This window comes from Canis aureus, chromosome 38 (genome assembly GCF_053574225.1).
Source record: "Canis aureus isolate CA01 chromosome 38, VMU_Caureus_v.1.0, whole genome shotgun sequence".
NCBI lineage: Eukaryota > Metazoa > Chordata > Mammalia > Carnivora > Canidae > Canis > Canis aureus.
In genome coordinates this window covers 1,427,418-1,439,945 of record NC_135648.1, presented here as the reverse complement: position 1 = coordinate 1,439,945, position 12,528 = coordinate 1,427,418, and the positions used below count along the sequence as shown (strand labels likewise).

General features: G+C 40.7%; 1 protein-coding gene across 1 annotated transcript; it reads left to right on the top strand.

The window, feature by feature from the left end:
• Nucleotides 1–2,625: 2,625 nt before the first annotated feature.
• On the top strand, nucleotides 2,626–4,225 carry LOC144307192 (olfactory receptor 10J5). Its single transcript, XM_077886734.1, has one exon. It carries the CDS (start codon nucleotides 2,626–2,628, stop codon nucleotides 3,583–3,585), a length of 960 nt encoding a protein of 319 aa, XP_077742860.1. The 3' UTR covers nucleotides 3,586–4,225.
• The last annotated feature ends 8,303 nt before the right edge of the window (nucleotides 4,226–12,528 follow it).

The following is a 12,528-nucleotide window of genomic DNA, read 5'->3' as shown; positions in this document are numbered from 1 at the left end:
AAAGTTCCCTTGTGTTCTTTTGCGGTCAATTCCCTAACAATTCTGGCAAGCACTGGTCTGTTTAATTGCGCTATAGATTAAATTAGCATTTTCTAGAGTTTCATAGAAATAGAAAAGGGTACCCATTCAGTACAATTCTGACTGCTGTGATTCAGTACGTTAGGAATCAGCCATGTTTTGTTTGTATTAGTAATCTCTTCCTTTTGCTGTTTGAGTATTTCATTACATGGATATGCCCTAAGCATTTGAGTTTCCAGCTTTTGGCTTCTAGGAATGAACGTGACAGGACAGTCCATGAAAATGTCTGTACACAGATGTGGACACTGTGTGGACACACATTTTAATCTTGTGTAACTACTTAGGAAAGTCATTGAGTCGTGAGATTAGTATGTGTTTACCTTTCTGAAGGTAAACTTGCCAAACTTGTACACATTGGTTATTACCATTTTATATCACCACCTCCAGTGGAATTAGGGGTTCCATTTTCTTTACCTCCTTGCCAATAGTAAGTGTTAAACTTTTAATTTTAGCCATGTGAGTGGGTGTGTAGTGGTATTTAAGTTTTATTTTTCATTTCTCTTGTGGCTAATGAGGGGATATTGAGCATCTTTCATGTGCTTTTCAACCATTTGTATATCTTTTGTGAAATGTCCAAATATTTTTCCAACTTGAAAAGTGTCTTAGTATTGAGTTGTAAGAATTCTGTATATATTCAGAATACAAGCTTAGACATATCTATTGTGAACATTTTCTCTCAATCTGTGGCTTTCTTCCTCATTTTTCTAACAATATCTTTTGAAGACTAGAAGCTTTAGTTTTGACAAAGTTCAATTTGTGACTTTTCTTATGGTTTATGCTTTTTTTTTGTATTTAAGAACTCTTGCTCATTCTTGTGAAGATTTAGTTTCAGCTTTTATATACATATCTTTGATTCATTTTGAATGATTTTCGGTGTATGGGGTCTTCCTCCCATATAGATATCCAGTTCTAGCAACTTTTGTTGAAAATACTATCATTGAGCTATTTTAGAACTTTATCAGAAATCAATTGACTGAATGTGTGGATCACTTTTGGTTTCTGTTTTTGTTCCATTGAGCTATGTCTACTCTTAAACCAATACCACGCCACCTTGATTACTGTAGTCTCCGAATGAAGTAGTGCAAGTTCTTTACTTTGTTCTTTGAAATTGTTTTGGCATTCTTGGTTCTTTGCATTTCCACATAAATTTTGGAATAGGAGTTTTTTTTTATTATCCCAAATAGAGGGTTTTTAGTATCCTAATCTTTTGTTGAATCATTGTGAATCCAGAAATTTGGACAGATTTGAGAACTTGTTTAAGGAAAAATTTTACTGAATGTGGTATTGAATAGATCCAGACCTAAAATGCTGACCCCAATAGACTGGAATAATGGTGATGTCACTGAGGAAGTTGGAAAAATAGAGATGGAGAGCTTTTGCTGAATATCAGAAGGGTAGAGGTTTCATTTGCTTTTGAAGTTACAAAATTATGTTTGCAAGACCCACAAGTAGAGAAGCCCAGGGCAAATTGTAGACTTCGGGGAGAGATTGCTCCTAAGTCTCTTTTTCCATCAATCAACATAGAAATAATAACAGAAGGATGTCGTGGGACAGTGTGGAGAGAAAGCAGGGGCCAAGTATTAAGTGTAGCAGCATTTACAATGCGGATGGAGTGAGCAGGTTCATGGAGGATAAGTATCCAAGCACTGAGAAGAGAGCGAGAGCACAGTGTCATGGAAACCAAGGTCACAGAAGATTTCCGGGAGGCAGGGTTTTCAGAAGTGTCAAAAGAGGAGAAAGCAAAGTCTGACAGTTTTAACCACGGAGGCTCTGGTGACATTTGAGAGAACGGTTTGATGGAAGTGAACATGATTGAAGCCAAATTTCAGGGAATTTGAGAGGGTGGGGAAGAGGAAGTCTGAAAATTAAAAGAGAACAATGGAATGGTCTCTAGAGACCCACAGGATCAGCTGCATGCTCTCTGCATAGGATGTGTATCCCTTTTGATAAAGGGGACTAGTGAACTGTTTCTCAACATTATATCAAATCCAGTGTGGACCAGATTTAAAAAAATCAATAAGCCAGTTTAGCCCAAAGCAGCTGACAGACTCCTTCCTCCTCTCTCAGCTCCGGCACGTACATTATCTTGTCCGTGCCTTGAATTGTGCTAACACTTTCCTGTTGTGGTGGAGACAAAGCTATGTCTTCTCATCACCATCCTCTCTTCCTGACCCCACCTCTTAAAAGGATGACTGGAGTCAGCAAAAGAGATCTCTTCAGTGGCACCTGAGTAAGCAGAGTGATCACGGCGGGTTTCTGTGAGGGGCTGCTGACCTCTTTGGACAGCATTAGCTCTTGGAGAGAGGTTTCTCGGTTCAGAACTCAACGGAACTCAACGGAATGAAGCACTGTATCAAAGCCCTTGGGGGTGTGTGTGAGGTGGGCTTTTATTCAGGAATAACCAGCCTGAGCTCGCTGGTCAAGGGGAGGGAGTCGGGCTCACTCTCTGGCTTCACTGTCCTGGTCTCTCCCCACGGAGTCCAGCTGCTGAGGGGGATGTTCTCCTTGATGACTTCCTTTCTTGCTTGCAGACCCTGGTCTAGCAGAATGCAGAGAAAGAACTTCACGGAAGTGACAGATCTCATCTTCCTGGGATTTTCTATCTTTGGAAAGCACCAGCTAACGCTCTTTGTGGTTTTCCTGACTGTCTACATTTTAACTCTAACTAGTAATGTCATCATTGTGACCATCATCCGTGTTGACCGCCACCTGCACACGCCCATGTACTTCCTCCTGAGCATGCTGGCCAGTTCTGAGACTGTGTACACACTGGTCATTGTCCCACGAATGCTTTCCAGTCTCCTTTTTCATAACCAGCCCATCTCCTTGGCAGGCTGTGCAACTCAGATGTTCTTCTTTGTCACCTTGGCCACCAGTAACTGCTTCTTGCTTACAGCGATGGGCTATGACCGCTACCTGGCGATCTGCAGCCCCCTGCGGTACACGGTCCTCATGAGCAAAGGAGTGTGTGCCACCTTGGTATGCGGGTCCTTCGGTACCGGCCTGGCTATGGCAGTTCTCCATGTGGCAGCAATGTTCAACTTGCCCTTCTGTGGCACAGTGGTGGAGCACTTCTTCTGTGACATTTACCCAGTCATGAAACTTTCCTGTGTTGATACCACTATCAATGAGATGATCAATTATGCTGTCAGTTCATTTGTGATCCTGGTCCCTGTGGGCTTGATCTTCATCTCCTATGTCTTCATCATCTCTGCCATTCTCAAGATTGCCTCCGCAGAAGGCCGGAAGAAGGCCTTTGCCACCTGCACCTCCCACCTCACCGTGGTCATCGTCCACTACGGCTGCGCCTCCATCGCCTACCTCAAGCCCAAGTCGGAGAACTCCATAGAACAAGACCTCCTTCTCTCGGTGACTTATACCATCATCACGCCTCTGCTCAACCCTGTTGTCTACAGCCTGAGGAACAAGGAGGTCAAAGATGCCCTCCGCAGAGCTGTGGGCAAAAACATCATAACAGATCGAATCGCTTTGTCAGGAGACGTTTAGCCCAGTGTAACGTGTGTCTGCTCACAAACATGCTATCGAACACAAGTTCATCAGAGATGGTGCTGCTTGAGAATGTCAAAGAGTAGAAATGCTGCTTTTTCATGCTCCAGAGACAAGGCGGAAAGCAGGCTTACGCTCTAGTGAATATCGTACCTGAGATACCGGAATCCTTCCAAGCCAGATTAGCACTACTTGTTTCTGTGCTGCAGGATTTTGGTTTTGAGATCTTTTCTGTCCCCCCTCTTCACCTGGCTCCTCTCAGTCAAATCCTTGATGTAGTCTGGTAAGAAGATGTGAAGAGGAGGCAGTTGGAACGGATGTGGACAGGGTCTTCGGAAAACAAGCAGCAGAGCCAGCAGGAGGATGGCTTTCATCCTCAGGACTTAAATCACTTCCCCTGTAGTGATCATTTCAGAAAGGGTTTCCTTAATTCTCTCTGATTGAAAAAACGAACAGCTTTAGCAAAACTGACTTTCATTATCCAGCCATGTGAGCTCCTTCAATAGTATTCATTTATATGTGCGTCCCTCCTTCTTTGCCATGAAGGCAAAGACCCATGTTCCCTAGAAGCAGGGAGAGACTGTATTGGTGGCTTTTCTGTCACCGCACTCTTCTCTAGACACATTTTTCATAAAGACGTTAAACCTATGGAAGCTTCTTAGATTTTTAATGTATCTATAGCAGCTGCAGCAGATTTGAAGGAATTGTCAGGTATTGGTTGTACCGGTTCCAGAGTCTGAAGCAGCTGCCATTAAGTTCACTTCTCTTAGCAAAGAGCTAAAACTTCATACTTCTCCTGTGTTTATATCAAAATAAGCATAACCATGCCACATGACTGTATACCCTCAATGGGGAAGGTGGTTGGAATATTTATATTGACCTTCCCATCAGAGTTTATCTCTACTGAGCCTGAGTTGCATGATAGTGAGAGAGGCAGACCTGGAAACATGGGTCTTCTGACAATCCTGCTCCTCTTAGTTCATCCGGCCCCAAGTCGGAAACTAAAAGCCAGGAGCCATTTGTGTTTTTTCTGACCTGTGCCACAGAAATGGCACTGAAGCCTCCTCTAGGTGAGCAGTCATTTTCTTCTGCTCTCCACATCCCTTTGAGGAGGAAGTCACCACAGCTGAAGGCTGGCGGGGTAATCTTTGTCCAGTGTCCCCGGTAGCAGGCTCTCACAGTCGAATGCTGTAATAGCTGATGCCAGTGAGAATGATGGAGATTAACAAGACAGGAAACAATACATGTTGGAGAGGATGTGGAGAAAGGGGAACCCTCCTGCACTGTTGGTGGGAATGTGAACTGGTGCAGCCACTCTGGAAAACTATGAAACTGTGTGGAGGTTCCTCAAAGAGTTAAAAATAGATCTGCCCTACGACCCAGCAATTCCACTGCTGGGGATTTACCCCAAAGATACAGATGCAGTGAAAAACTGAGACACCTGCACCCCGATGTTTATAGCAGCAATGTCCACAATAGCCAAACTATGGAAGAAGCCTCAGTGTCCATTGGCAGATGAATAGATAAAGAAGCTGTGCTCTTTGTATACAATGGAATATTCCTCAGCCATTAGAAAAACAAATACCCACCATTTGCTTCAACATGGATAGAACTGGAGGGTATTATGCTGAGTGAAGTAAGTCAATTAGAGAAGGAAATCGTCATATGGTTTCACTCATACGGGGAATATAAAAAATAGTGAAAGGGATCATAGGGGAAAGGAGAGAAAATGAGTGGGAAATATCAGAGAAGGAGACAAACCATGAGAGACTCCTAACTCTGGGAAAGGAACAAGGGGGAGGGGAAGGGGAGGTGAGCAGGGGGATGGGGTGACTGGGTGACGGGCACTGAGGGGGGCACTGGATGGGATGAGCACTGGGTGTTATGCTATATGTTGGCAAATTGAACTCCAATAAAAAAATATACAAAAAGAATAGCTGATACTAGATGACGACCAACACCTGCTCTACCTCCAGAAGAGGTGTCCTAGTTCTGTAAAGAGTATGTGGTTGGACCTCAGAGGGCTTTTGAACTTTCTGAAATTATTGCATCATGAGTATAAAGGTGAACATGTCTTTTCCTTCATGTTCTTATAGAACATTTTCTCTGATAGAACTATTTCTTCCCCCATATCCTGGGAGAAATGAGACAAGATCCAACTTCATTCTTCTATAGATAACTTACTTCCACAATTTCCTTAAACCCAAAGAAGCAGTCTTTGACCCCATCCATTTCTTGCCTATGTGGGTGCTGCTGCTTTTTAATTAAGTTGGGGAAATGGCATGGGTGCTGCTTAGCTGGGAGGCTGAGGGGGAGGGTGGTGGTAGGTGGACAACAGTGGGCACGTGCAGTTGTCTTTACGGAGTTTCCTTGCCTTCTCCCATTTCTTCCCCCCAAATCCCTAAGTTTTTAAACATCAGTCCTGCCACTCCCCTCTTACCTCATGGACAGGTAAACACTCCTCTGGTGTTATGTGGGCTACATACTTGGCATGATTTCACTTTCACGTGAGGAAACTGCTCCTACGAGGGATGCGCAGCCAACAGTACAAGGGCTCATAGGCCTGTGTGGCCACAGGGCCTCCCAGTAGGATGAATCAAGAACAGTGACTCCTTTTATTATGGGCTTCTATAATTGTAACACTTAGCCCCCATGTTAGCAAGCCATCTGTCTTCATCATCTTTATCCTTCACCAAGATCTCTACTGGTGCTCCTTCATTTTCTCTTGGATGCCACAAACACCTCTATTCTTCTAGTACTTTTGCTCAGCTCTTTTGTTCATCAGAAAAATACTCATAATAACTTAATCTACGTATATTTCTCAAGCACTATGTCAAGCCATTTACTAGTTTTGGGTTCATAACAATGGGGAACGCAGGGACTGGGTTTCATGTTATTCACAGTTCAGTGGAGAAGACAAAATTGCATAAAGTGCAAAAACTTGCTTTCAGCACATGCATGGGATTCTTGTTTGGGGTCAGGGGTGTTAAAACACAAAGAACTGATTGGATCTATTTTGAAGGTGAGGAGAGAATTCATAGATGTCTAACTTTTTGCAGCATTGGGTCAGTTGAAGTCTGGGAGATTGGGGGTGGGGTGGGGAGGAACCTGAGCAGAGACACAGTCTGTAAAATCTGCAAGTGTCAGGACAGCAGGTTTCTTATTCATCTCTGTATGCCTACTGCCATGTCAGGTTTTCACCTGGCAAGTAGTAGGTACTTCATATATCTCTGCATAGATGAACGTGTGAACACCTATTAAATATAAGGTCCTATCTGGGAAGGTACAGGGTTTTTTGTTTGTTTGTTGGTTTGTTTTTGATAGATCTATCCTATTTCCCTCTGTCTGCCTTATAGACTTCCCTCGCTGAAAGTAAACCAACAGAGAAAAGAACAGCAAAGCCTACCTGAAATTACATTTCCCCATTCTGCAATTGCCTGCAAGCAGTTCTCACTTCATAAATGATTGACATCCATACATTAGTCACTTAAAAGTAGACTAGAGAAAAATCCTCCTTTTGAAGGAGACTGGATTAACACTAGGTTAGTATGTTTTAGCCACAACCAGGTTAATGACAGAATTTGAAGTGATTGATAGCTTGACCTAGAAAACCAGGAGTTAAGGTATTTTAAAACTTTTTAGAAAAAAAATATGAAACCAACTAATATGGGTCTTAAAACTCCGGAAGTATAATTTTCACAGTGTTGACTTCATAGCTTCTCTAGAGAAAAACTAATTTCATCTAAGATCCTTCCACATACCCTACTTATCATGCATGATGTGTTAGAGGAGAAAATAGTTGCAGTTCTCCCAACAATAAGTAGAACAAACATTTTCTTGAGTACAAATGTTTCGGGGAGGAGAGGGAGGAAGGGTGGTCAGCAGGAGAGGAAATTAAGCTGAAAGGCAGACAGGGAGGATGTGGCACATGGAAATTAACATTTAGGGCATATTTTAAAAGGTACAAGATTCCAAATCAGTTTTGTACTCTTGCTGAAGTGTGTCTGCATGTGAGTGTGTATGTGAGATTATGTGTGTATGTGCATGCACATGTACTTTTGTGGGGAGAGATAACACTTGAAAGTTTTAGATGTGATGAGTGCCACGATAAGCAGTACTGTTGTCTTCCTGTTATGTACTAACTATCCCTAATATTTATGTAGCTCTTTATAGTTCACGAAGATCTTTCCCATTCATGACCTCAGTGGAGTTTCCCAGCACTCCTATAAAGGAACTTTGTCAGATCAACACAGTGGGGCTGGATTAAGTGACTTTCCTGAGGTCACATACACCACTAGAGCTAGGGCTAACATAGAAGTGAACCTCAAGATCTGTTAATTTTGAATGACCTGCTCTTACTCCATGTATACATACATACTCTATTCTTACCAGGGAATAAGGTATGATGGGTAAACCTTATGTTTAAATGCTAAAGCTTCATTTCAATCAGTAGCAATGGACTCTCTCTGAAATGTCCTATTTCTTTCTCTGCCTTTGTAAACAAGGCATATTGAAAATCATGAATATATTTCCTTAAATGTTTACTATGAGGCACTTAAATTTATCTCGTGGTTCACTGATTTCTTCACTTGAAATAGAGCTTACAATAGTGTTTGTTTCTGACTTAAATGACCCACACATTCCAGTATTTTCAGTTTTGTGTTAGCCTTGTATGATTTCTGAATTTTTAAATGATTCAGTTTTTTCCATCAACAAATAGGCCTGTCAACTCTGAGTATTAGGCACTGGATTAGGCACTAAGGATCCAGAAATAAGACCTGAGCCTTGTTGAGTATAATAATTTACTTGTAATGCATTTTGATAAAGAATTATTAGTGCTATACAGGAATTCTCTGGAACTACAGAGAAGAAAATGGCATAACTTAGTTGGTGACCTTCATCTTTGTATGTACTAGTAGGAACAGGTCACAGTGAATGAGTTTGGTAAGTCCAAACAGTTTTCTAGGGAGACTTCCCAACATTGTCTACTCAGGTAGCAAGTGCACTAAGATTAATGAATCCAGAATTTCTATAATGGGTCATCCACCATGTCTAGTATACAATTACAAAATGTGTTCACCATGGGAACAACAACAACAAAAAATATGACCCATGGTCAGCAGAAAGGCAATCTATATAAATTAACTTCAAGATGGCCCAAATTAGTGGTCAGGGACCTAAACACAGCTAGTATATATAGGTTAAGTGACTTAAAAATAAAGTCCTAATGATCAAACCTATGTGGGATGCCAGTCAAGAACTTAGTTGTAATAAGGGAAAAATGAATTCATAGGAATGAAAATTAAAATACTTCAAATGAAATATTGACTAAAAGAGTTGATTAAACTGAAAATGCCTCAACAGATTCTAGAAAATGAGGAAGACTGAAACATGAACAAAATGAGGTTTCAGTGATTGATGCAACAGTATATAGAAGTCTAATGTCCATGTAATTGGAGCCTCAGAGAATAGAATGTGTCAAATACTTGAAGACCAACTGGCCAAAAATTTTCCAAATTAATGAGAAATTGAAATTTTTACAGATCCAAGAATCTTCATGAATCCCAAGCAGGATCAATGAAAAGAACAAATCTATGTATTTCAGAGTCAAATCTTTAAAACCAAAGATAAAGTTTTGAAAGTCACTAGATAAAAGTAATCTGTTACATGCAATAACAGTCACTTCACTTTTCATTAGAAGCAAAGGAGACCAGTAAGCAAATGACTTTTAGTATTAAGCCAGAATTCTATGTCCAGTAAAAATATTCAAAAACAAAGGTGAAATATTTTCAGATACGTGAATACCGAGATCATTTATGTGCTACCAGAATGCTAAAGGAAATTCTTTAGGTTGAAGGTCAAGGACACCAGATGCAAGCTATAGAAATGGAGATGACTGGAAATGGCTAATAATGAGTAAATATAAAATGATACCTTGTTTTCCTTCTCTGAATGATTTTTAAGGAATATATTTAAAGAAAAATATTATGAGGCTTATAATGTATGTAATGTCCTGCATATGACAATTGTAGCTCAAAGCTAAATGTAACTATAATCTTGAGATACCTTTAACAAGAAGTGGTAAATGTTAACTCTAAGAAAGATGGTGATAGGTTAAGAATGCATGTGTTAATAGAGCAATGAGGTGTATAGCTGAGAAGGCAGTAGAGAAAAACAGAACAATATTTAATATAAAATAAAGGATAGATGGAGGGGTAGATGAACAAATAACAAATGAGGCCAACTAAAACCTAGCAAAACAGTAGGCATAGACCTCAACCATATATTATGTTTGACCTAAATAGACTAATGATGTCAATTGAAAAGGCATTGTCAGAATGGATAAAACCCAGAAAGACAACTCTATGCTATTTACAAGAGATATACTTGAAATAAAAAATACATAAATCAAAAGAAAAAGAGGTAAGGATACACCATGTGAACTCTAATTACACTGGAATGTTTATATCTTCCAGAACTTCCTATAGCATTTGGTAGTATAGACCTTATTTCAACTTAACCTAAAAGTTTCACCATTTCATTTGTACTTTATTTTTTATTTTTTAAAAGATTTTATTTATTCATGAGAGACAGAGAGAGAGAGAGAGAGAGAGGCAGAGACACAGGCAGAGGGAGAAGCAGGCTCCATGCAGGGAGCCTGATGCGGGACTTGATCCCGGGTCTCCAGGATCAGGCCCTGGCTAAAGGCGGCACTAAATCACTGAGCCACCCAGGCTGCCCTGTAGTACTTTATTTTTTAAAAAATATTTTATTTATTCATGGGAGACACAGAGAGACAGAGACATAGGCAGAGGAAGAAACAGGCTTCCTGAGGGGATCCCAATGCAGGACTTGATCCTGGGACCCCAGGATCACACCCTGTGTGGAAGGCAGACCACTGAGCCACCCAGGCATCACTCATTTGCAATTTAAAGTTAGTATCAGAAAGTATGTATCAAAAAATTATAACGAGGGAGATTTTATTCAGATAAAGGACCTCCATAAGACCTGATAATCTTAAATGTGCACGCCCCTAATACTAGAGCTCCAAAATAAATAAAAACTAAATTAAATAGAGAAGTAGCTAAATCTTTGGTTCTGGTTAGAGATTTTAATACTTCTCTTAGCGATTGAGTAGACAGGAAATCAGCATTAAAGTTCCAATTTCAACGGAATCTATTAATACTTCTAGAACATTCCAGCTAATCAGTACATTTCCAAGTGCGCATGGAACCCAGAGCACATGATATGTTGTAAAACAAGATTCAATGCATTAACAGGGATTAGTATTCTACAAACTATGTTCTCTGTCCATAATGGAATTCAAAAATATGGTGAAAAAATCTTGGAAAAAAAATACCTAAACATTTGGAAATTAGCACAGCTTGGTAACTGATGGGTTAAAGAATAATAGAAATTAGAAATGAGATTCATAAGATATTAAAATGTAAGATATTAAAACATGTGAGATTCAGCAGTGCTTAGAAAGTTGTGGATGGGCTACTTCGTACAGAGAAGTAGGGAATTAGTTGTGGTCCATTCAAGAGACAGAAATCAAAGTGTTTTGAACATGCAAATTGAATATAACGAGTTAATTGTAATGAGATGGCCTGTTGGTTCAAGCAATACGGGGCTGCGAGTGGCCAGGTGACAGCCTCATCACCTTTTATTCCTGGTCGAAGTATCTTCTCCACAAGGATGAAGACCAATGGAACTGAAGGATCCTGGGACAGGAAGAAAAATTCTGCAAGTGAGTTATTAGATATAATAGGTGAAAGTAGGAGTAGCTTCCCTCCCATTAACTTCTGGATACATGAATTCCGGCTAGAGAATTGTCTGATTCAAAATGTACACTGCTTGCTTTAAAATGGAACTCCGTTATTTCAAGATCTCTCTCAACTGGTGATGTAACCCTGTCATTAGTAAGCTATTCATCTTTCCAATACATCAGCTATTTCTGGATGATGGAGTATGTGGTAAGACTAGTTTCATGAACATGAGTCTAGTGTTGTACTTCCTTTACTGTGAAATGAGTTTCTTGATCAGCTGTAATGCTGGGAAATGCAGTGATGGTGGTTAAGGCATTCTGAGGGTCTGCAGATGGTATGCTGGCAGAAGCATTATGGGCAGGGACAGCAAATCCATTTCCAGAATAGGTGCCTATCCCAGCAAAGACAAATTTCTGTCCCTTCCATGATGGAAGAGGTCCAATATAATAAACCTGCCATCGGACCTTTTTTTTTTTTTTTTTTCTGGTTTGTTTGTTTTACAAGGAATGGTGCCACTCTTAGGACTACTGACTGGTCTGTGTTCTTGGTAGATGAGATGTGCAATAATAGTGTTAGGTCAGCCTTGGTAAGAGGACATCCATATGGTTGAGGCCACTCCTGACAACATGGCCGCTTTGTTCATGGGCCTTTGAACAAATGCTTAAGTAGCTGGGGAAAGAAGCTGACTGGCATCCTTAAAGCATGCCATTTTGTCCACGTGATCACTGTGAACCCTCATTTTGATTGGTGTGTTTATGTTAATGATGAAGGGTACTTCAAGGAGACTTGGCCTCCCTTTCAGTCAAGAGGCTCTGGGTCTGTGGTTTGATGTAGGTTTGGAAACTGATGGGGAGATTTGACTGGCCAAATCTGTTGACTCAAGTCAGGTGACAGGCATAGGGTCAGTTTGGGTCTGAACCGCAGTGGGCCATTTGGTTCCAGGTCTCACCCTGGGGTTATTTCCTCAGTTTTTGAATGTAAAATGAGAGTAGACACCATTAGCAATTGGCAGAGTCCCCACAGTGGCTCCCTGATAGACCCTTCTCATGGTAAGTAGTCTTCTCCCTATCCAGAGAGTAAACAAGAAGCAATATCCTATTACTATGGTACTTGTAGAGATCCATTGCACCATAAAAGAGTTGAAAGAAACAGGGATGGTAATACCCATCCCATC

What these genes read in the sequence shown, in the direction of transcription:
- LOC144307192 (XM_077886734.1), top strand. Translation starts at nt 2,626, where the DNA reads ATGCAGAGAAAGAACTTCACGGAAGTGACAGATCTCATCTTCCTGGGA.